Genomic DNA, 22,706 nt, shown 5'->3' on the forward strand with positions numbered 1-22,706 from the left:
TAACAGAATAATAAAACCTTACGAAAAGTCATTAAATGTGGTAATCGTGGTTTAAGTATTGTAACCATTTTATTTTATTTATTTTTTTAATATTTGTATTTTTTATATATTTTATTTTTAGATTTTGACCATGATTAATATTTCGTAAGGGAACGTCAATTTACGTAAGCTTACCGAAAACATGTATGAACAGAAACAAATGAATCGTAAAAACGTGCTGCACGAGGACTCCTGTGGCCGATGACTCAAAAGATTCGTCGAATCCAATATGTGAACCGTCCGAATGAATCGATTCTCTGAATTGAATCGGACTTCCCAACGCTGATCTCAGTGACGAAAGTCGGCTGGGAGAAACCGTGTTTATATATGCAGTGCTGTGCGGCATATGGATCGGCCTGGCTTTTCTACACAGTGACTGAGCTAAATCTGCTTCACGTGATGTGCAAATCACTTACACACCCCGTCCTTTATCACAGACACGACTGCTCGTTTACGTTGAACTGTAATCGACAACCCTGCATTATCGTGAGCACTCCTGCATGCTCTTTTCTAATGACACCGACAAATACTGCACAAGTCAATCTGATAAGAAACAGGAATAGTCAGAGTAAAGGTTATATGGATAATCGATGTAGAAAGTTACAGCTGCAGAAAACACATTATGTAGCCTGTTCAATACTCCAAGCTTTATTTTGGCCCTGCCCTGCTGTTTGTACTTCAGATAGAAATTAATCTTTGGAAGCAAAACATGCGATTACAAAGATACTGAACGAGATCAAGTTCATTTAAATGCAGGAGTGTAAACTTTATTCATAAAATGTCTTTATTGGTAAGACTTAAAAATGCAATTAACTGGTTTCATTGGTCACTCTACTGCCCAACCTCACAAAATCATAATCGCAATTGAATTGCAAAAGTAAAGTTCTTAAATATTCTAAAAACGTTTTAATTTGTTTTTCTTGTCCTGAAATGCTTATAACAAGCTGTCATCAATTGCAAGGTCCTCATGGGACAACATACATAATATCATTTTTCACAATATTTTCCTGTTGATTTAAAGACACACTGTTCTATTTTTCATATATACACTGCCAATAAACCAGTCCCTAAGAAGCATTTTTATGTTTTACTCACTAAATTAAATTATGTAAGATCTTGTAGAGTTAGTTTATAATAATCACTTCTCACAGCAGCTTTTACAGATTTGCAGTAATAAGGCAAACAGTCAGCTGATCAGCAACATCCTGTCACTTTAACCCAATTCAATCATTATACATTAACGAAGATTTCCTACACCACAGCAATGAATGTGCATCCTGCAAATGATGGAAAGAAACAGAGAAAGCGAGTTGTTTAACAGGATTGCAGTGATTATGATGAGACGTATGAGGGTCAGCGTTGGAGAATATTCATAAGGATCAATGGGTATCAGCGTTCACCCACCCTCTGTTCCAGGCAGAGGCGGCTGTTGTGTAACAAGGAAAAAGATGAGAAGTTTCAAACCACCCACAGATAGAAGCTGGAACAAAATATTTCATCCAGTGTGCTTTGTCTTTAGCGTTCTGCTCTTATAATGCAATGCTCACTATAACATTAAAATGCATGTTGAGACTTGAGGCTAACAACTGCAGCCTGGAGTCAAAAAACGGGGGCGTTAAAGGGATAGTTCACACCAAAATACAGATTCCTTTAACATTTATTTACCCTCATGTTGTTTAAAACCTGTATGAACCTGTGAAGCACAAAGAAGATATTTTGAGAAATGTCTCATGTGTCAATACAATGGAAGTCAGTGGGGGCCAATGTTGTTTGGTTACCAACGTTCTCCCAAATACTGGGTTCATGCATTATATTTATTGGTATGCATGGCTTTAGATCTACAGTCAATGTAGTCAATATTGACTACATTGAAGTCAATATTGAAGTATTTTCTATATTATTGTATATTATTATTATTTTTTATCATCTGTGTTCTGTCCTGTTGCTGTCTTTCTGTTGCACTGTGGAGCTTCTGTCACTATAACAAATTCCTCGTATGTGGAAACATACTTGGCCAATAAAGCTCATTCTATTCTATTCTATTCTATTCTATTCTATTCTATTCTATTGCGGGAATAATGTGCTTTGATCTTTTAACTAATGAAATCAATATTGGAAACAATTATGTTAAACCTTCAAGGGAAGGAAAGTCACTGTGCTTTGAATGGTGATTAATATTGACATACAACAGAGAAACAGAATCTATATTTAATTTACACAGACTTGGCTGTCACCTTGTTTTGATGTGGGTCACAGCTGTTGCCTGCATCTTGTACATTGACCTGCAGCTCTGATGCAGCGCCTCTGTTTCTTCAGAAGCTCGGATTGGATTTATTCCATCAGCTGTACAAATCAAGTGCCAACACACTGGTGGCACCCATCTGTACTCTGAAACATGGAAGAATAGAGAAATGTCACAGTGGAAGAGGTTAAATGAACACTAACGGAGTGACATCACTGTATCTGCCAGCTGTTTAGTGCCTAAACTGAAGGTCAGAGGAAACTTTTAACCAGGATTAGTGGTTCACCATATATGGGCGTGGAAAAGACCAACCACAACATATCTGTCCTCATATGCCTCATGACAGAGACCACCATAAAGACATTATTAAGCTCTGGATGGATTTAGCGTGTGATAATTACAAGGGTCATTCTATAATGAAGTGCGTATCAGGTCAACCAGGTCCAGTTTTCCCTGCTTAGTGCCACATGGATTCATCACAGATGAACCCAGAATGCAATGCTGTGAGGAGGGCAGATGACATAATTGCAGGCATGCATAATATTTATTTATAGTTATTAATACAAAGCTCATCAAAGGTTTGGTCCCTAAGATGTCCACATTCTGATAAAATGTATATCTCATAACGCACTGTAAGTCACTTAAAAGCATCTGCTAAATGCATACACATAAATGCAAATTTGTTTTCATACACTATCAAACTGAAATAACTAAGCAATTCATGTGATTGGTTTTACCTGTCATGTCACAAACATACAAGGCATTGAACTGTTTTACATACTATGTGTGTATGCTATGTCGAGGTAATGTGAACTACGTGACTATCTAGACAAAGCAGCAATATCATCACCTCAAGTCATAAACGGTCATGTAAATGTTTTTATATGAACCAATTTTAAGATCTCTTACGGGAATGAGTCTCAATATATTTGAATTTTAATGATCATTAATATTATTATGCATACTTTTAATTTGTTGATTTGTGCAAAACGCTGTACTAAACAACTAATCCTAAAATTCAACACGTGTCTCAGTCTGCAAGGTACATGAATCGCCATGTGACTTAAAGGGACAGTTCACCCAAAAATAAAAATTCTCATCATTTTCATGTCATTTCAAACCCGTGACTTTCTTTCTTCTGCAGAACACAAAAGATGATATTTTTAAGAAAGTTGGCAACCAAACTGCACTGGCTCCCATTGACTTCCATCGGATTGACACAAAACCACAGAGACATTTATCAAAATATTTTCGATTGTGTCCCGCAGAAGAAAGTGTCATATACAGAAGTAAATGATGACATTTATTGTAGGGGAAAAAATTCCCTTTGATGAAGAGATTTCATTTTAGACTACTGGACTAAATCGGTTGAAACAAATGCCATAGATTTACATTGAATCTCTTCAGTCCACTAATGTCCAAGGAACTGCTCTGAACACCTTAGCAACCACATAGCAACCCTAGAGCAATGACATTCCACATTGTTTTTACTATTTTTACGTCAATCTATTAATGACATCTAGATCTTTCTAGAATTCTATGGTCAACTAAGATACGCTTTTATTTTAAGGACCTGTCAATTTGCATTTTCTTGATGATCCCAGTGGAAAAGACCTATGACATTGGAACCTCGGCTGCCATGGCAACATGCCACAAAATTAAATATTTACTACAGTGGTAGTGGCCAGCCGATGCAATAAACCAGATTCCTTCTGCCACAATATTGACAGAGCAGGTGGAGAGAAACATTTTATTACTCGTGCTTACAAATGAGAGTGCTACAAATGTGTCTTACTCATCTCATTCCAATTATCCCGTTGCCTCAAGCATCTGCTTGACTTTTACACTCACCAACGTTCCTTAATATTTAACACAAGACTAACAATTGTTCAAACCTAAGTGTAATTACAAAGTTAAAAGGAAATTCCAGTGTTTAGCAATGTGAGTCATGTTAGGGTCATTGAACACAGAAGTCTGTCATGTGACCGAGAGCTCTTGGGTTTCCATATCCTGAATCTTCTGTGTCTGATTTCATAATTGAAAACTGTCAATATTTGTGAGGTTTTCTTTATATTCCAATATTTAATGCTCATTCAAAAATGTGCCTTGTGCCGCCATGTGGCATATTCTGGATCCTTCCTTCTGGCTTTACAGGCATCAATGAATAAACATGATTTTGGATTGCCCATCGCTAAGCAGGAAGGAAACTGTGTGAAATCTGTTGTTGTGCTTGTGGTAGATTCATCTCTTTCCTTCTCACACAAATCCCATAAATCAGACCATGAATGTGTGCTTCGGCTATAGTCACATACGCATATTAGGCTAGAGTTCATATACACACCTTAAGTACAAACAATCACCTGACTCGAGCGACTGTCAATAAACGGCCTCCACTATGACCGATGTTTAACCAAAACAGAAATCGTGCTCTCGGTGACTCAGCAGCGTATTTTTTTTACTGTACTATCTTGTTCTGATATTGCTGTGTATTCATCTAAAAATTGTGATCCAGCTTAAAGGAGTAGTTCACCTTCAAAATGAAAATTCTGTCATCATTTACTCACCCTCTTGTCATTTCAAACATTTATGACTTTTTTTCTTCTGCAGATCACAAAAGAAGATATTCTGAAGAATGTTGGCAACCAAACAACAAAGGTGGCAACAAATTGACTTACGGACACAAAACCATTCAGATATTTCTCAAAATATCTTCTTAAGTGTACCACAGAAGAAATATGTTGAATGACATGAGGGTGAATAAATTATGACAGTTATTTTGATTTTGGGTGAACTATCCCTTTAAATAGAAATATAAACTCTAAAGGCGGTCATCCAGTTGCCTACTGTAGGTGACAAAGAAATGATGACAGATCTATGCAACAACATGTTTATTCAAAAGTCTGAACATGTAGCTGATGAAAAATCTGATATGGTTTCGGCTTTCCAACTAACCAAAATAAATGAACTCATTCCTAAAACCTCAAATAACCTTTATGACCTTACATGGCATTAAAGTCTAGCAGGCCTTGCTGTGTGAGGTTTATTCATACTTGTACGCTGGTTTTATATTTCCTTATCAGTATTTCTGTCACACATCTTGTTAAACCAGTTCAGTTTCACTTTAATGCCAAAAGCAGGCAAACAGATAAGTTTCTAGCAAAAGGAATGCGATCTCTATATTGAAAAGCAGTCACATTTATCTGGCATTAAATCTAAAGCCATAATAACAAAAGAAACAGACACATGTAATGAAAATGCACAGCATGTTTATTGCCTGGGGTAAAATACAAAAATACTGGTAATACGTTTTATATATAACAGTTTAAAGATGCATTATAGGTCTCATCCAAAATATGTAATAAAATAAATGTTTAGGCTTTGTTAATATATTGTCTTACGATAACGCTTCATGCATTTGAAACTAGAATTTCTACATGCTTGCATCTCGCAGTCAACTTAAACAAAAAAAGAAGAATCTTTCCAGTATTCTTTTTTAAATCAAAGTTCTCCAATGAAAATCTTTCTCATGCACACAGTGCTATAAATCAGATATTTTAGCATCCGTTCAATGACCATTAGTTGATCCTAAAACACAGCCAAACCATTTAACCAAATTTTATATAGCTTAACTTTGCAGCATTTTCAGCCTTCAACAACAGTATTGTGGATAACATCGGTATAGTTCAGTAAAGGGTTTGCATTGAGAAAGAGTTTAAATTGAAACAAATCAGTGCAATAAATTCAACATTACAGTTTTGCAGCATATTTTCTGAAGTCTATCTCTGCGCATGCACTATTATGGATTTAACAATAAATAGTGCATCAAATATTAACGTAAATATTACCATTTTAAGAGCAAGTTAAGATATGCAGTTCTGAATAAGATATTTGCTACAGGATAAAAGCAGTACAGAATACAATGTGCGTACAGTATATGTAATACTACTCAAAAGCATAAAAGCCATGCAAGTTGTCTCCGATTCTCCTAAGCAATGTGTCTTATGTCTTAAACATAGCACTTTGAAATACAGGATAGTCAGAGCCTTGTCCACTAAAACCTCAATTGTGCTGGACAAATAAAAATCAAGAGATTCATTCTACGAACAACAACCTCTCAAACAAATGAGCCCCCATCTGAGAATAACTTCCGTCTGAGAGAAACAAAACAGACCAGGAAGGTCACAGAGTTCCAAAATTCTGTTCAAAAAAGGACATTTCCCTTCAAATAAGGCATGACAACCGTCAGAAGCCAGCCAATGCCAAATTAAGTCAACAAAAAGATTACACAACCCCGATATCCAAAAACCATCTTATGAACACACCGTCTATTCTGAGACATGCATGTCGTAGCGCCTTAACTATGGGGTGATTTGTTTTTCTGTTGAAGACAGACAGGGACCGTCTTTGTTCATTTTTAAAGACCGCTTTCTCTTCTAAATCTGTACCATATAGTGGCAAAGTCTGAAGAACGTTTTGGAGTTTAACTGAACGTTGACACGGTAGTCCCAATGACATCTGAATTATTATACGGAACACAGCGATATATCCTATAATACAGCAGATTTCGCTGTCTACATGCCTGAGTAAAATAGCAGATTAATTAAACATAACATGGTAAAAAAAACATGCACAGTTCCGGTTAAATATGTAAGACATACCACAGGTAAATGACTAGAAATAAAACATAAAAGGTGCATAAAAACGTAAGGGATGTGACATAACTCCTGAGTAGAGACATCTTTAAGGGACTTCTTTTCTCTTTGTAAATGCATTGGTTTCTCCAAATGCATGTAGAGAAGGAACAGCTTGAATCACACAGAGCAGGTTGTGAGCGTCTATGCCATCCACCCACTCACATTTTCACAAACACACACACACACACATGGTTTCTGATCTGCTGGGTCCACCAGTAGGTATACTGTGGACCAAATCCATCCAAGAACCAAAAATAAAAGACATAAAACACAATATAGAAAATATGCGGTAAGTACATGTTACATAAACAACCACAGATTGCCGTCTTTGCAAAAAGCTATGTTTTTGAGCATATGCCAGAAGTGTTACGTTCATCTTTAAGTGGGTGGTGGTCCGTCGTAGCGGAGCATGATGTTGAATGAGCGGGCGAAGTTGTTACACAGCGAGCAGCTTTTGCCCTCATCCATCATGGGTAGAAGAAAGGCCAACAGCAGCAGGGCCAATAGCAGGAGCTGAAGAGGAAGAGCCACGCGACACACGCGGTACAGGAACCCGGGGCTGCTGTTCTTCTGCAAAACACACAAGCATAAAAAGTTGATGCATGCTAAATGGCTCGGTCACGAATCCTAGTGAACAGTCTTGCTATTCACATCTCAACCACTATTCTTTTTTTGACTCGGACAATATACGCAGCAAGCTCATACAACACACATTAGCAACCACACGCATTTCCCATCTGCCATCATGAGTGAAACTGAGCTTGTTGCAGTGCATTATGGGATTGGTAACCAAATACAAAAATGCCTTATAATCATTTGACAACAAAGAGGAAGCCAGCTCATGCTTTAATCCTCAAAAGGAGCAACAGTTTTTTATTCATCGTCTGATAAAAAATATTCATGACTCAATGGATGCAAAATTCCCAGGCAAACATAGAGTACATCAAATGCATAGAAAGAGAGTATCTGGTGGAATTGTGGGAGTATATGTCCACCCACAGATCACCATCAAACACAAGTCCACGACTAAGCGATATGCCATGAGATACCGAACAAAATACAAGCCTTTCTATTTAACGCCTCTGCAGCTGAGAAACATGGGAGCGTTTTCTCTCTGTGAGTGTTTGAGAAAAAGAGAGAGAAAGAGAGAGACGGAGTGAAAGTGCGAGAAGGAGAGTAGGAGGAAATGTGGGTGGATGAACGCTGAATCTCCACTCATTTCTTTTGCCAGCCTCTATTTAAGTGTTCTCGCAATGAAAGGTAATTACAGCGGTGCTCAGCCTGAAATAATATACAGAAAGATGTATATTGTCTTTATAGATACAAGTCATTCAAGCCATTTAAAAGGTTTGCCTTCAGACCCATTTACATATGGTACATTCTTGCACTCATACACCTAGATGGAGAACCCACAAGTCAAGCATCATGACAGCAAGTTCCAGAGAGGAAAAACGTTTTCGAATTGTAACAACTGTAATCTAATGTGTACAGTATTGTACTGTGTACCATATCGTGAGGTGCGCTACAATACTAAGCCCTAATAAATAATAAAGGCAAACTGAGCACAGCTTTTAAATAGAGTGCGCAGGACACCTGTTCTTCTTCTCATACAGACGTGACGCTCGTGAACAGATGGCCAGAAAGTGGAAAGAGAGCTGTTAAAAAAAAAGTGTGGATCCAGAAAACTTTACTCACAGAGAATAACACACTCCCCAGAGACATCAATGGGAGCGACGGCCTTGATCTTTCTCAAACTATGAATGGACCACGGAAAAAAAGGCATTTGTTTTGGGAGCCAAGAGGTGCGGGTGAGGTTTATAAAAAGCTTTTTGTGAGCCTCTATTTCACAGTCTTTCAGGTAATCCAATTGTCGTACATCATTTTAGACATCTTACAAACTTTACATCATTTGTCAAGTCAACATGAAGTACCATTCGCAACCATTATATCAATATGAAGAGATGTATTTTTGAGGAAAACTACCTTTCCAGCACGAACAAGCCCCTGTCCTTGTGCACTTGCACCCTGAAATAAACAGAAACATTTGGTCAGTTTCTGCACAATAAAACTCTGCCCCCTTGTGGTGGACACATGCTACTACACAGCAGCGGTTAATAGATATAATACAACCACGGAGACAATTTCAAACATAATTTTTAGTTTTTTTGAATTTACTATTTATATTTGTTTAGGTAAAATTATTGCTTTAGTTTCATTCTGTGAACTACTAACAATATTTATCCAAATTTCAAATAAAAATATTGTTTCGATTTGCAGAAAATGAAAACGGGAGAAATAGGTGGATAGAAAAGATGTTCTGTATTTTTTCAGACCTCAAATACTGCAAAGAAAACAAGTTCATATTCACTTCTAAGCAATACAACAGTTAAACTTTTACATGTATTTAGAAAAAGTTATTTTGTTAAATATTTTTTTAATGTGATAAATGATAGTCTCTATATTTATCCGTTTTCTTGTCATGCTGTCAAGTCAGATTAAAAGAAAATTTGGAATGGCCTCTTACTTTTATAATATAATAATTGTATAAAGAAAAAGCTAAAACCTTTAAAAAATAAGTATTTTTTAAACAAACAAACAAAAAAGATAAAGGGAAAGGGCTCACTTATAATAAACAGGAAAAAATAAAAATATTTGTTTTTTCTCTTTGCACCTTGTTTTTCTTCAGAGCTCTGAGGTCACCAGCCTCTTTCAGTTTGGACTTGTATAACATCCAACGATATCGCAGATCCTCCACATCTTCATCAGGTGACTTATTCTCCATTAGCTTCTGGAATTGACTTTGACCCCAGGACACACCAGCACGCAAACCCTGTGCCAGAAATTAATTAAAATGTATAAAGTATGAGGGCACACTTGACACAAATGTATAAAATCTAAAACTGACCTTTCACCAAGTCCAACACTTTAATTTAGACCATGATTATTACTACAAAAAATTAAGCTGTTAAAACGAATCTCCAAGTCATTCCTACAATGTGTGAAGTTCTTAGATACTCCCTTAAAGTCCGGGTTACATATTAAAAATGAGCATGCTATAGACGGTTTCATCTTAACAACATAAACAAACGTTACTGCGCATGCGCACTTTTATGACCCCCCCTCAACTTAACTTCCCGTTCACATTCACAAACAAAAGAGTGCCTGTAGATTATTTCTGATAACAATCAAAAGAAACCGAAAAGAACCGTTACTTGGCTAAACTTGTCTCACCAATATTTTAAATTTAGACTGCGATACCAAGCTCAACCGCTAGATGTCAGTGTACCATACGCTTTGTTTAAATGCGACTGAACTACAGGAACCATTCAACAACTTGTTTATTTAATCAAATGAAAATACAACAAATCGTTTATTTAATACAATTAATATACAGTAAAATAATAAAACAAATTAATATGAACATAAATAAAATAACATATAAATAGTTATTAGAATAGTTATTATATTATTAGACACTAGCAAACACAAACCAGAAGTTAACTGAGGAACGGTCTATAACCAACGTAAAGCAGAATACCATTTCCTCTGTTGAATAAGACATCGAAGCTTTCTCACAAGATTGTTTTTAACTCTAACACTATTTGATATGTGAACCCATTAAACTTTAACCACAGAAAAGAAGGCAACATTTCAACAAACACCACTAACCTTGAGTGTATCCTGTCTCGTGGTCAGTTCTTTGGCACTCGAGGCGCTTTGGCTGTTCAGAATTTTTGTGAGCTTGTCATTTTCTTTGAGAAGATATGCTTCAAACTCTCTCCTCAGCATCCCTGTGTCGACATGCTGCCGAGGCCCCTGAAAGCCAATCTACAGCAGAAATAAGGACACGTTCATTTATTCGCTAATTAAGTATTAGATTTATTGCTCAGTTGTTGTTGAGACTTGTTTTTAATATTTTAGTATCATATATCTTGAATAGAGTTAATACAAGAAAAATGCCATGCAAGGACTTTGGATATTTTTTCAGACCTACTGATTTAAAAAAGCAAATAACAGTTTGAACTATTTTGCCCCTAAAGTGTAAATAAAAGATGCTCAAAATCAAGACGCAAAATTGTGAATGTGAATAGTTTAATAGTCCAAACCTGAGTGTCACCAACTGAGCTGTAAGCCACAGTGATTTCATCAGGTGGAATTTGAGATGGCCACAATCTTCTTTTTGCATCATCAGTATGGGCTCCTGCGATATGCTCCTCAACCCATTCTCCAGTCCTATCAGCACTCCTGCTCTCACTCTTCCCAAGCAAGTTACTTCTGTCCGTATCCGCCGCCTCAATCTGTTTTCTGTTTGCTCTACCATCACCTCCAGAAGTGACTGCATCCACCTCATCATCCAGGGTCCTCTCATGGTAACTCATCTCTCGTCTCCAGATCTGTGGACGTCCTGGTCTTTCGATGCCCTCGGGGGACACAACTAGAAATTGATTTTGAGTCGCTTCGATGGTCTTTGGGTAATCTGTTGATTCTGATTGCAGGTGGAACTGTGAATCGAGCTTGTGATGTCGACGTTGACCTGTTCCCTCATCACCTGTGGCTAGATGTCCACCTTCAAAGCCGGATGCTGCTCCAGATCCTGAGCCCTCGTGACGCCCATCCGCCCATCTATCCAGACACTCGGTTCTGTGTGACAGGGAGTCTTGTCCATTCAGAAGTCTAACATGAAAGAAATCAACAAATATTCATAAAATCGCTGTGTGGCATTAGCTTTAATAACATTGGCACATAATATAGCAAGTATTATAACCTGTAAAGATTGAGACTAAGCGTGTGGAGGGACACCCAGGATTCTCGGAGGCGATTAAGGTCTTGTCGAATGTGAACTTTGCCCTCATCGGAGGTCTTGGCCAGCACATTGTGACCCTGAGCCTCCATCTGGTGCAGCTGAAGCTCATTTTCTGTAAACTCCCCTAGCGCCCTCTAGAGGACAACAGCAATACAGATTACAGATTAAACAGAATCCATTTACATTTCATTTACATGCGTATCTTAAAAACTGAGAGTCAAATACAAATAAAAAAGAAATGAATGAAAATGTGTGTAATTGTTTTGGGAGACGGCTGAGGTACATTATCAAGTGCACAGTACCTCCGCCTCCTGTTGCCGGTTATCGATGCCCCATTCTCCATTTCCCCCACGGAACGATTCCAGCTTCTGTCTCATGATCATTAACCACTTCTCCAAATTCAGGATATTGTCATGGAAAAGTTCATGGTCCACTATGTGCTCCTCACTTTCATTCACCTTAATCTGGTACAAACAAAACACACAAACCCATAAAGAAATACATGCATCATCAAGGGCTATAGTGTAAGAGTCCTAGTGTGCGTGTTGCTCTCAGTAAAAGAAAAAAGAAAACATCTCCTCGGGCCACAAGTGTGCATTAAAAGCAAAGTAAGGAGGGTTTGATCAAGGCCGTTATAGTCATCTTCTTCAACATCATGATTAACACTCAGCAGGAGGTCTGGAAACCACAGGGTGTGAGCTACTGATCTTCAGGGTTAAAACAGAATCACTTGTGAAGCTGGGCATTTCTAAAGCAGATAGTAAGAAGATATGTAGCCTTTCCCTCATCCAGAAATTCACATCTCTATTAATTAGAGAGATGGGGTGTGAAGTTATAAAATAGTAAAAAGAGTGCAGCTTTCCAAAAAGCACCTTGAGACCACCACATTTGGTTTCATTCTGTTGAATGGCATCATTGATAAACACCCTCTAAGACTAATCTTCAATGAAAACCATTTCAAAGGTATTTACAAAGGTACTTTGTTTTTAGATTATTTTTCAACTAGTCAATTATGAAATTATTTGTAGTCGAGTACATCAAACCTCAAAATATCTTGTCTTGTCATCATCCAAAGAAGAAAAATACAGCTTGGGTACAACATGAGAGTACATAAATCGCAGACTTTTGAGTGAACTTTAAGTTCCATTCAATTAAAAAACTTTTGCAAGAACAGATCTTACCCGAACTGCATTGTATAGCAACTTCCAGTCTGCATATAGACCCTCAAACTTGGTGGCGTTTGTTGGGTTGGATGACACCAGCGTCTCAAGGGCCAAAATATGGGCCTCGCAATCCTCCAAATCTTTCCTAATGACCTGCAGAAATGCACAATCTTTTAGTATTTGATCTGTCCCCACAGTCCTTTCTGTTCCCACCTGGACAAGCCACTCTGATCACCCAGCCCCATAACACAGCGAGCTCAGCGTGATGGTACCCCAACGTCATTGAATTATTCACATGACTCCTTTAGCATGTGACCAAAGACGACCTAAATCAAAAGTCACTGTACATCTATAGGAAACCACCTGTAGAGATCAAAACATCTGTGTCGAATTAAATTTAAGGCTGTGGGTAAAGCAAGCTATACAAATAAACATGTTGCTCACCCTGAGCTGGTCCGCCTGACTCTTCTTTGCTAGAATATCAGGTTGGAGGCCATTCGCTGCATAGAACCTCTCCTTTATGAAGCTCAGCTTTTTGTGTATGGAGTCATAAGCCTCAGAAAAGTCCTTTGTCTTTGATATAAATCCCTATGGACATAACACACATGGTTATGGATGGGTCAGAGAACATTCAGAAGGTTTGAGAGAACAGCTATGTGTCTAATAGATGATGCACATGGCCCAGAGTTAAATTCTGGTTTGTGTTTGGTTATAATATAACAATTTATTTGGTATTTCATTAGTACTATTAATTCATAGTAATATTTTATTGTACATGAATTGTATTAAACTACATTAAATCTACTCAACAGTTCTTGATTCTTTGCAGAAGTCTAATGGAAGAACCGTTTGGGCCACATAACGTTTGTTTATGTTGTAGCCACCGAGACCGTCTATAGTTTCACATGAGATGTTTACGGTACAGTAATGGTAATAGTTTGTAATGCCATCACCATGGATGTTTCAGTCAATGCAGTGGTGTTGTCTAGTTTTTTGTAGCGAGTATACTCTTATTTTCCCCCCAGCCTACTCAACGTCCCATGTCGACAACCCATATTTAAGCACCACCACACTCACGAATGCATAGCTGGCAATTTTCAATGCACATTTGTGATCCATGTGAAAACCCAGCTATAACGTCATTTATTTGTGATATACTATTTCTACATAAACCCATAAACCCCACTCAAAACGACGTTGTGGGGTAATTGGGTATAGGGAAATTCTTGATCTTTTCTAGTAGGTATACGGCATATACCTGCGTATCACCTCGTAGACAACACCACTGAGTCAATGTACGGACATAAAAACTGTTGCCAGGTATGGCAGGGTAAAGATTGTTCATGTAGCTCATGGATTTACATACAGCAAGTACATTTTGGACTGGTAGCTGGTGAGATACCTGTAGACGACTCTTGCGTTCCTGGAGCTGACTGTGGAGCGATTCTCTCTTCCTCATATCTCCGCTAAGCTCCTTTAACAGATCATCGGCTTTCTCCTGCCCAAAAACAGAGCTGAGAAGATCGCTCTTCACCTGAAGCAAAGTCAAACGCTCCTGCAGCTGCAAGCTGGTCTTGAGTAACTTCTGCGATAACCAGAGAACGAAGAACACGGTCAATAACTTCAAAGAGAACAAAGGGCGGCCAAAAAAGAACTATAAAACTTCGATCATATCAAAAGGAAGCTGATGCATAATTAAAACGTAGTTTTCAGCCTTGCTCTTCCAACATCAAAGAACACATAATATTGGGTATAGGACGGGGAACTCAGTTAATCTTGGAAAAAATATATATATTTTTACCTCGATATTCTGTACAAGCAGAGCGATATGGGAGAACTCAGTCACGTCGGCAGAAGCTTCCAGGACCTGCGAAACCGCTTGACTCCACTGGCTGAACCTGAGCAAAGGGTCCTGCAGTATCTGTCGCAGCGTCGATTCACTCTCTGAGGACAACCTGAACGATCTGCCTTTCACACTGCCACGCGAAACACAAAACAGCCCTTCAAAACAATGGAGCAGTGCTATACACCCGAACGAATAAATAAATGCCGTAAAACCCTGTGTAATGCACTAATTGTGTTAAGTGCTTACATGAGCACTCTCTTAGGGCTGGATACACATTGTTTATGGCTGACTGGGCATTGTGACTAACATCATACTGACTGTAAGACAATAGGGGAGTTAACCAGCGTGTGACATGCCTTGCATTGCGTCTGCGGTAATGGAATGTCTATAAACATATTAATAGCTAATGACGGATCAAATATTCATCAAAGTGTTTCGTATCAGGCTCCTATGTGGATGTGTGGTTCCAGCTCACCTCTGGTACTCCTTTACCACAGCGAGCATCTCATCAGACAGCGCTCTGGAGTCCTGTGGGAATCTGAAAAGCTCTTTTAACCGAGATTTCAACTGCTCCACATTAGGCTCCTCTGCGACGAGCTTGTTACGCACACCCTGAAAAGTGGACGGGAAGATCAAATCAATAAAATGAGTGCGCACATTATGAGTCTGAAGAAAAGGAGCTCATCCAAACGGACATTAATGTAAAATTTCTCCACGTGGGGTCCAGACAGCATTCACTGATCTAAAAAGGCTTTCAACCTTGCTGGTTCCCCAATGCTAACAGCGAACTTGGCTCAACTGATTATTCTGACGGATGGAAGTAAGAACGTCAGTTTTCAAACAACACTATCCTAAATGCAAACAAAACCATTTTATTGCCATTTAAAATGAAAAATATTATGGCTAAACAATTATTTTTATTATTTTGACAACAATCAATACATATTAACATAGGGTAAATTCAGGTAGACAAATTTCGACATCGAGATGACTGTCAAACACTGTCCTGTCTACCCTTAATTCACCCAATAAGAACCTGAACCGAATAAAAATGTTCAATGAAATAATCATTTAAGGTATTTTCATCTGTAATATAACAATTCAAAACAATAAAAACCATTTATCTATAAAAATGTATAGCTACATTTTAGTGTATTAAAAGTGCTTGGTATACATGCCCAAGATAAATCAGATGGACTCCAAACTACTTCACAAAACTTGTAAAATTCTTCCAGCTTCACAAAAATAGCTGTCACACCCAGCAGAGGAATTGACCAAAGGCATTCCCTAAATCACTGATGCGCTGCCACATAAATATGCTAGGCGTCAAGAAGCCGTGTCAAACATCAAGACACTAAACGTCTTTGTGAGTGGCGCCACACAATATCAGAATACTAACCGTGCGAGTCTTCCATTGAGCAACCAGGTGATCCTCTGTCCTCTCTCTATCCCTGCTCTCCAGCTCAACACTGAGGTTCTGGACCTGGGTTCTGAGCTTCGCGAGGTCCACCCTCAGCTCCTTACAGCCGTTTGAATACTCGCTCTCGGAGTCCAGTGAGCTCTGGAGCTCTTCATGAACCTCAGCTAGCGCCAGACGTAACCTCTGCCAGGCCAACCTCAACTCCTCCATCTCCTCTGTGATCCTCTCTGCTCCCGCTGGAGATGTGTTGGTCTTCACCGCCTCACACAATCCTACAATGTGCTGGAGTGTGAGCTCTTCTTTGGCTATATTGGCATCCATTTCCTGATAGTGGATTAAAGGATGGAAAATAATCAATTAGGCTTAATTTCCACACATTTCACAGTATATTTCTATGCATGCCAAACTAAGGGATAAATAAAAACTAAAACTCCAAATTCATAGTAATTGAGGAAAAACAGGGTGTTTAAAACCAATTTTTGGTTTTCAGAGTTGCTATCAGCCCAGTGTGTCCAGATTTTTGGCAAGAACCTTCATTTCAGTGTAACATTTCCATGTTTTTGTATTAAGAGTAGATTTTTTGTTCTGAAAGTTACATGTTCAGTAACTATTTCAAAAGGTTGAGATAAAGACAGTAATTCATTATGTGATTCACAGTCACACTAAAATGATATATCTATAATTTGACTTCTAAAGCAGGAATCATTTACCCAGTTGACCATTCTGACTTCACCTCCCCCAAATAAGTAGGTTGTTGTACCTGCAGGGCTTTGAGTCTATTTTGCGTGGTATCCTCCATGTCGCGAAACCGACTGACTTCTTCTGTTCTAGACACAAGCCAGGTTTGGAATTTATGAACACAACTTTTGTACTGCTGGTGCTCTTCTGCTCTTTTCTCTGCCAATGCCAACCTTTCCTGAAAAAAAAAAACAATAACCGTATTTTAAATCAGAATAACTTCATAAACTTAAGAGAATTCTGAGTTATAATTGTATTTACATGTAAGGAATTTTGTATACTATATAATTGTACTATGTACTTATTATATTTTATAACCCACAATAATTAATTTTTTCAGTCAGGGGCCACACATGTTCCAACATGTCCAACAAAAAAGAAGGGCATTTTGTTTTCATATTTATTCAAGAATCTTTTTTTTTTAACCAGGAAGGTCCCATTGAGATACAATATCTTTTCCACCAGGAAGTCCTGGTCAAGATAGTTAGCAAAGGACATAGATCACAAACAAAAACACATCATCAAACAAAAGAAAAACAACATCCTGATCAACTGTTAAAAGCATGTACACTTTTCCATAAAAACAGATTTTTAAAAATCTTTTTATAAAAGACCCCTTGACACTCATTCCACACAAATGGGGCACAATTGGAAAAAGCAGATCTACCTAGTTCTGTGCGAGGCATTGGCACCTTAAGTAAAAAATTGTCTGTTGACCAAGTATTACACATTTTTGTACAATAAGTCAACAAGTTGGATATATAATGTGGTAATTTACCAAACAACGCTTTTAAAATAAAAATCAAGATATGGTTTTAAAGTCGGCATGAAATTAAAAATGATCATTCTAATTGTTTTACACAGTGGTGAAGTATTTATTATAAATTATTTATCCGTGCACACCATTATTTAAAAGAAAATTCATTTGCACTTGTAATCTTTAATCAAAAACGTTAACTTCCTCCCCCTCTCGAAACGACATCTCTTCACTTCTGGTCACGAGGAACGGCGCGAGGCCGGGGCTGCAATGACTGACAGATTGCAAACTGGCGTTCAAATCTTGCACCTTTTAACGATCCAATCAGTTGTCAGTGGATGAAATCAAGTCCCGCCCTACATTTTTTTCTCATTTCAGAAGTCGTTTCGCTTGGGTACACGTGACGATACGTTAAAAAAGACAATCGCCACTTCCGTTTCATGCCGACTTTAAGGGATAGTTCACCCAAAAAGGAAAATTCTGTCATCATTTATGCACCCTCAGATTGTTCCAAAGCTGTATAAATCTCTTTGTTCTGCTGAACACAAAGGAAGATATTTGGAAGAATGTCAGTAACCAAACAGATCTCATCTCCCATTGACTCCTATAGTATTTATTTTCCCTACTATAGCAGTAAATGGGGGGTGCGATCTGTTTGGTTACTGACATTCTTCCAAATATCTTCCTTTGTGTTCAGCAGAACAAAGAGATTTATACAAGTTTGGAACAATCGGAGGGTGCGTAAATGATGACAGAATTTTCCTTTTTGGGTGAACTATCCCTTTTTGACACCCTGCAAGAGTGAGTAAAATCCTACAGAAAGACAAAAGATTAAAAGGCTGGTGTTAATTGACTTAACAGAGATCCATCATGAGAGGCCTTATAAAAAATTTACAAAAACACTGCTTCAAAGGTTATCTTCATACCTTTGAAATTCAGCATTTCAGTAAAGCCAGCAAATATCCAAAGCAAACTTTTGGATTTAAAAAATGTGTTCCAACAGACCTGTGCTATGTTTTGAATATGGTTGTAGGCATCTTGAAGGCCTTGTTGAGCCTGCTCATCAACACTGGGATCTTGAGTGCGGTTGAAAAGCGCTGCAGCCTCATCCAGAAGCCTCTCCAGAAACTGACCCTGGGCCTGAATGTCACTGTGCAGGACTCGCAGATGGTCAACCTGCCACAGCTTCTCCTGCGGACCCAGCTGCAGCTCAAGCTGTGGCTCCAGAGACCGGTGCATCTTCTCCAGCCACATCCCAAACTCCTCATGAGCCTTCAGGTATTCACTCCAATGAAGCCAAACCCATTCGATGCGACTAACAGAGACACCAAACAAACAACACTAAATAGGCAAATATTTCTTCCTGACATCAGAAAATATAGATTTGGCCATTTATTGTTTTTATTGCATTAAATACAGATTTGCAGATTTCCACAGAACCATAACAATCCAAATGAGTAATTGTTTTTTGAGGCATATGAGGACAACAGGATCCTATCTCAGATCTCCGCAACAATTGCTGTGTACCTGTGGCAGTGAATTATGTAGGTTAATGTCTCATCCCACAGCGCTTTCAGATCCTTCAGTTTGGAATGAGTCTGATTCTTCATCTCTTCGTCTCCATTTCGGAGCAGAGCTTCAGACGCCACCAGCACCCTGTCCATCTTCACATGGCCTTCAGTCTCTGAGCTATGGATTTTCTTTACAACAAACATTCAGTGATACAAGACATATGAAACTAGAATAATGTTTTAGGGAAACAAGTTTCCCGAGACTGTAGTCAATTTTATAGTTCAGCAGTCATTAGGAAAATATTTGAATGACGCAACTGACCAATCAGAATCAAGTTTTACCGATATAACAATATATAAATATTTACACTTCTTAGTTCTAGACTAAAAGAGCATGAGTTTTTTTATTTAGAATATGTGACATGTGAGAAACGGGAACAGCTGTATCTCAAGACAAGGTTGCCCTCACAGGTCAAAGGTCAAATGAGGTCTCACCTCCGTCTCTCTGAGTCTGGCCTCCAGTGCTGTTCTGGGACCCTGGGTGTTATCATTTTGCTTAAGCTTCTCCTGGATGGCCTGCATCCAGGACAGGGCTTCCTCCAAACTTTCCCTGAACTCATGCTGCTCGTGTTGGGTCATAGGTTTAAGGCAGACCTAATGCAAAAAAGTGGACACATACTGTAAACTATGTACTAGCAAAATATCAGTACAGTTACTACACCCAAAACCCTCTTACGTACCCACATTTATTGTTTAGTTGCTTATGCAGAGACACTTTTGCTGGTAAAGCATGACAATAGTAATGGTAATACAATGTAATAGGAATTGTTCAACAAAAAATGAAAATTCTTTCATCATTTACTCATCCTCATATCATTCCAAACCTGTATGACCGACTTTCTTCTGAAAGAAGATATTGCGAAGAAAGTTGCAATCAAACAGCACTGAGCCCCACCTTAATTCAATTGAATATTTAAAAACTTTAAAATAATATTTTCAATAAAAGTCATCAGCAGCCGATACCGATAAAATTTTAAATGACCAATTATCGACCGATACCTATATGGCAGATAATTTAGTGTGCATTCCTAATTTTTACAAGGGTTGAGCATGTTTCTAACAATAGTAATAATAGTCAAATTTACAACAGTGAATAACACATCTGGCAAAGGCAAAACATTTGGTTACCAGCCCATATTTGTAAATAGGACTGTCACGATTATTAAATAATCGTCTCATCGCGATTGTTTGACATCATCGCGATGGTTTCAGATCATTGCAATTATTGCACATCTCTATAGAAGACACTAGGGGGAGCTGTAGTGCATCTGCATATTGCATATTTTATTGTATATATTGTAACTAAAGCATGGTAATACTTGTAAAATGTACCACCACAACACAATCACTTAAAAAAAACTAAAGCATATACCACAAAAATAACCTGAAGTACAATTTAATATTATTTCAGTGCGAAAACCAGTCTACCAAAATCTCATTAAAATAGAAGTAAACTTTTATTGCAGTCTTGCAAGTGAGAAAAAAACAGACTAGAAGCTTTTCTATGACTGATAGCATTTTAATGGTGGCTTCAATTCACTCCTGTAAACACTAGATTACTCCACCCTATGGCATATTTCCTCCAAGAACGTTCGCTATGCTGCATAAATTACTCAGGGGGAATTTAACTCAGTTCCTTGTTACTACACTTGTTCTTCATACAACAAGTAAAAGAATAAAAACACCAAAACATAAAGAGTCTTTTGGCGCCCAAAATAAAAACTATGGGCCACTTTCCAGAATGAATCATATCTCCCACCACACTGTATTTGGCATTCCCCTGGCAACCCTTTCATATGAAAATACACCATCAATACGTCCCACACAGTACAACACAATACAGTGATTACAAACAGCATGAATAAAAAATGCAGGGAAGCACACTACAAATTACAACCGTAAATTCAAGGCATTAAGGCATTAAACATGGTAACAATTTTAAGAAACACACACCTCTATAGCCAAATCTAGCATAGCTAGAAATCTAATAACACCAGAATAAAACATAAACACAGATTATTGTCGCAATTCACAACCAAAACATATCCACGCCCTCTCATAGAAGATTAACCCGCGATTTGCATGTCATTTAGCCAGTTCGAAGGCATTGGCTGGTTTGTTCCCCGCTTGTTTGTGTATAAAACATAAATGAAATAACTATATAAGTAATAACACAACGGTATTATACATAACCACTACCTCGACCAGGCAAACTCAATTAGCTGCGCTAAATCCTATTAAGTTACATTGCACTTTGAAAGTTGTTAGCAGAAAGTAACAGAGAAGGGCAATATTGATGAACAGAGAGGACTACGCACAAAGATCATTACGAGTCAATAAACTGGTTGTACTTACGGATTTATGTGCATCGGACGCGAGTTTTTTGGTTAAGAAACGACCTTATAAGTTGCCTTCGAGCTACAAAGTTACGGAGATACGTCAGGAACCGACCGACCGCAGGCCTGTCAGTTGCATGTCATGGGCTGCTCGAGGGATGAGACAGACAGAAGCAGCAGATTCGCCGAGCAATCGATTAACCCTGCCGTTGTGTTCGGGTCATTTTGACCCGAAAAAAATATTTTACCCCAAAATACTAGTTAATGTTATTGAATTGGACTGACATTTGGTGACTTTGTTCATAAAGACTATAAAAACCTCTCATAAAAGAATATATATTTTTGTTGCTTTTTTGTGATTTTTCCCCACCTTGTTACACTTGTGGTATTCTCGGGTCAAAATGACCCGCCTACCAAAGAGAGATTATAAATCTCACATTATACAATTTTATCACCAAATATTGTATTCAATCTTTTTGTCAACTTGTTTTCTTTCATTTAGGACTGGTTTTGTGTTTCTTTTTCAAATTGATTAATCGGAGGCCAAGTTATTCTGAGTTTATGCACCTCAGTTTTTGACTGAAAAAAGCATTTTTTGTAAATAATTTTGGCAATATTATATAAAATATGACAAAGATTTGCACTGATGTTCACACTAGCCTACTTTAATCTAGACTAATTTGTTTAACCAGGAAGAGTGTTATTAAATGCTTTAATTGTGTACAAAATGGCACAGAATCACACTTGTGTTCCCCGATCAAAATGACCCGCCTACCAAAGAGAGCTTATAAGTCACTTGATATGCTATATTATTACCAAATATTAGTTTAAATCTTTTTGTCAACTTGTTTTATTTCAGTAAATACTGGTTTTGTGTTTCTTTTTTTAACCTATAAATCGTAGGCCTCATTGATCTGAGCTTACGCACCTTTATAATGCGTGAAAAAAGCATTATTTGAGTACAATTTTGCAAATATTAAATAAAATATAAAAAATTCCACCGTTTATCACACTAGTGTCCTTAAATATTTAATTAGGAAGTTTAGGCTGAAATGCTTTTGTTTAGTTCAAAATCGCACAAGGTGACACTTGGTGT

At 37.9% G+C, this 22,706-nt stretch overlaps 1 protein-coding gene across 1 annotated transcript; it reads right to left on the bottom strand.

Annotated features, from left to right (window-relative positions):
• Window positions 1-5,538: 5,538 nt before the first annotated feature.
• syne3 (spectrin repeat containing, nuclear envelope family member 3) lies at window positions 5,539-21,755 on the bottom strand. The gene is made up of 18 exons (XM_057344669.1): window positions 21,630-21,755; window positions 19,710-19,868; window positions 19,231-19,403; window positions 18,709-19,018; window positions 16,969-17,124; window positions 16,188-16,532; window positions 15,264-15,400; window positions 14,744-14,918; window positions 14,345-14,527; window positions 13,387-13,530; window positions 12,961-13,095; window positions 12,082-12,243; window positions 11,741-11,913; window positions 11,082-11,649; window positions 10,645-10,803; window positions 9,647-9,805; window positions 8,959-9,000; window positions 5,539-7,545 (listed from the first exon to the last, which is right to left on the bottom strand). Exons 2-18 carry the CDS (start codon window positions 19,851-19,853, stop codon window positions 7,354-7,356), a joined length of 3,357 nt encoding a protein of 1,118 aa, XP_057200652.1. The 5' UTR covers window positions 19,854-19,868; window positions 21,630-21,755; the 3' UTR covers window positions 5,539-7,353.
• Window positions 21,756-22,706: the final 951 nt, after the last annotated feature.

This window comes from Triplophysa rosa, linkage group LG10 (genome assembly GCF_024868665.1).
Source record: "Triplophysa rosa linkage group LG10, Trosa_1v2, whole genome shotgun sequence".
NCBI lineage: Eukaryota > Metazoa > Chordata > Actinopteri > Cypriniformes > Nemacheilidae > Triplophysa > Triplophysa rosa.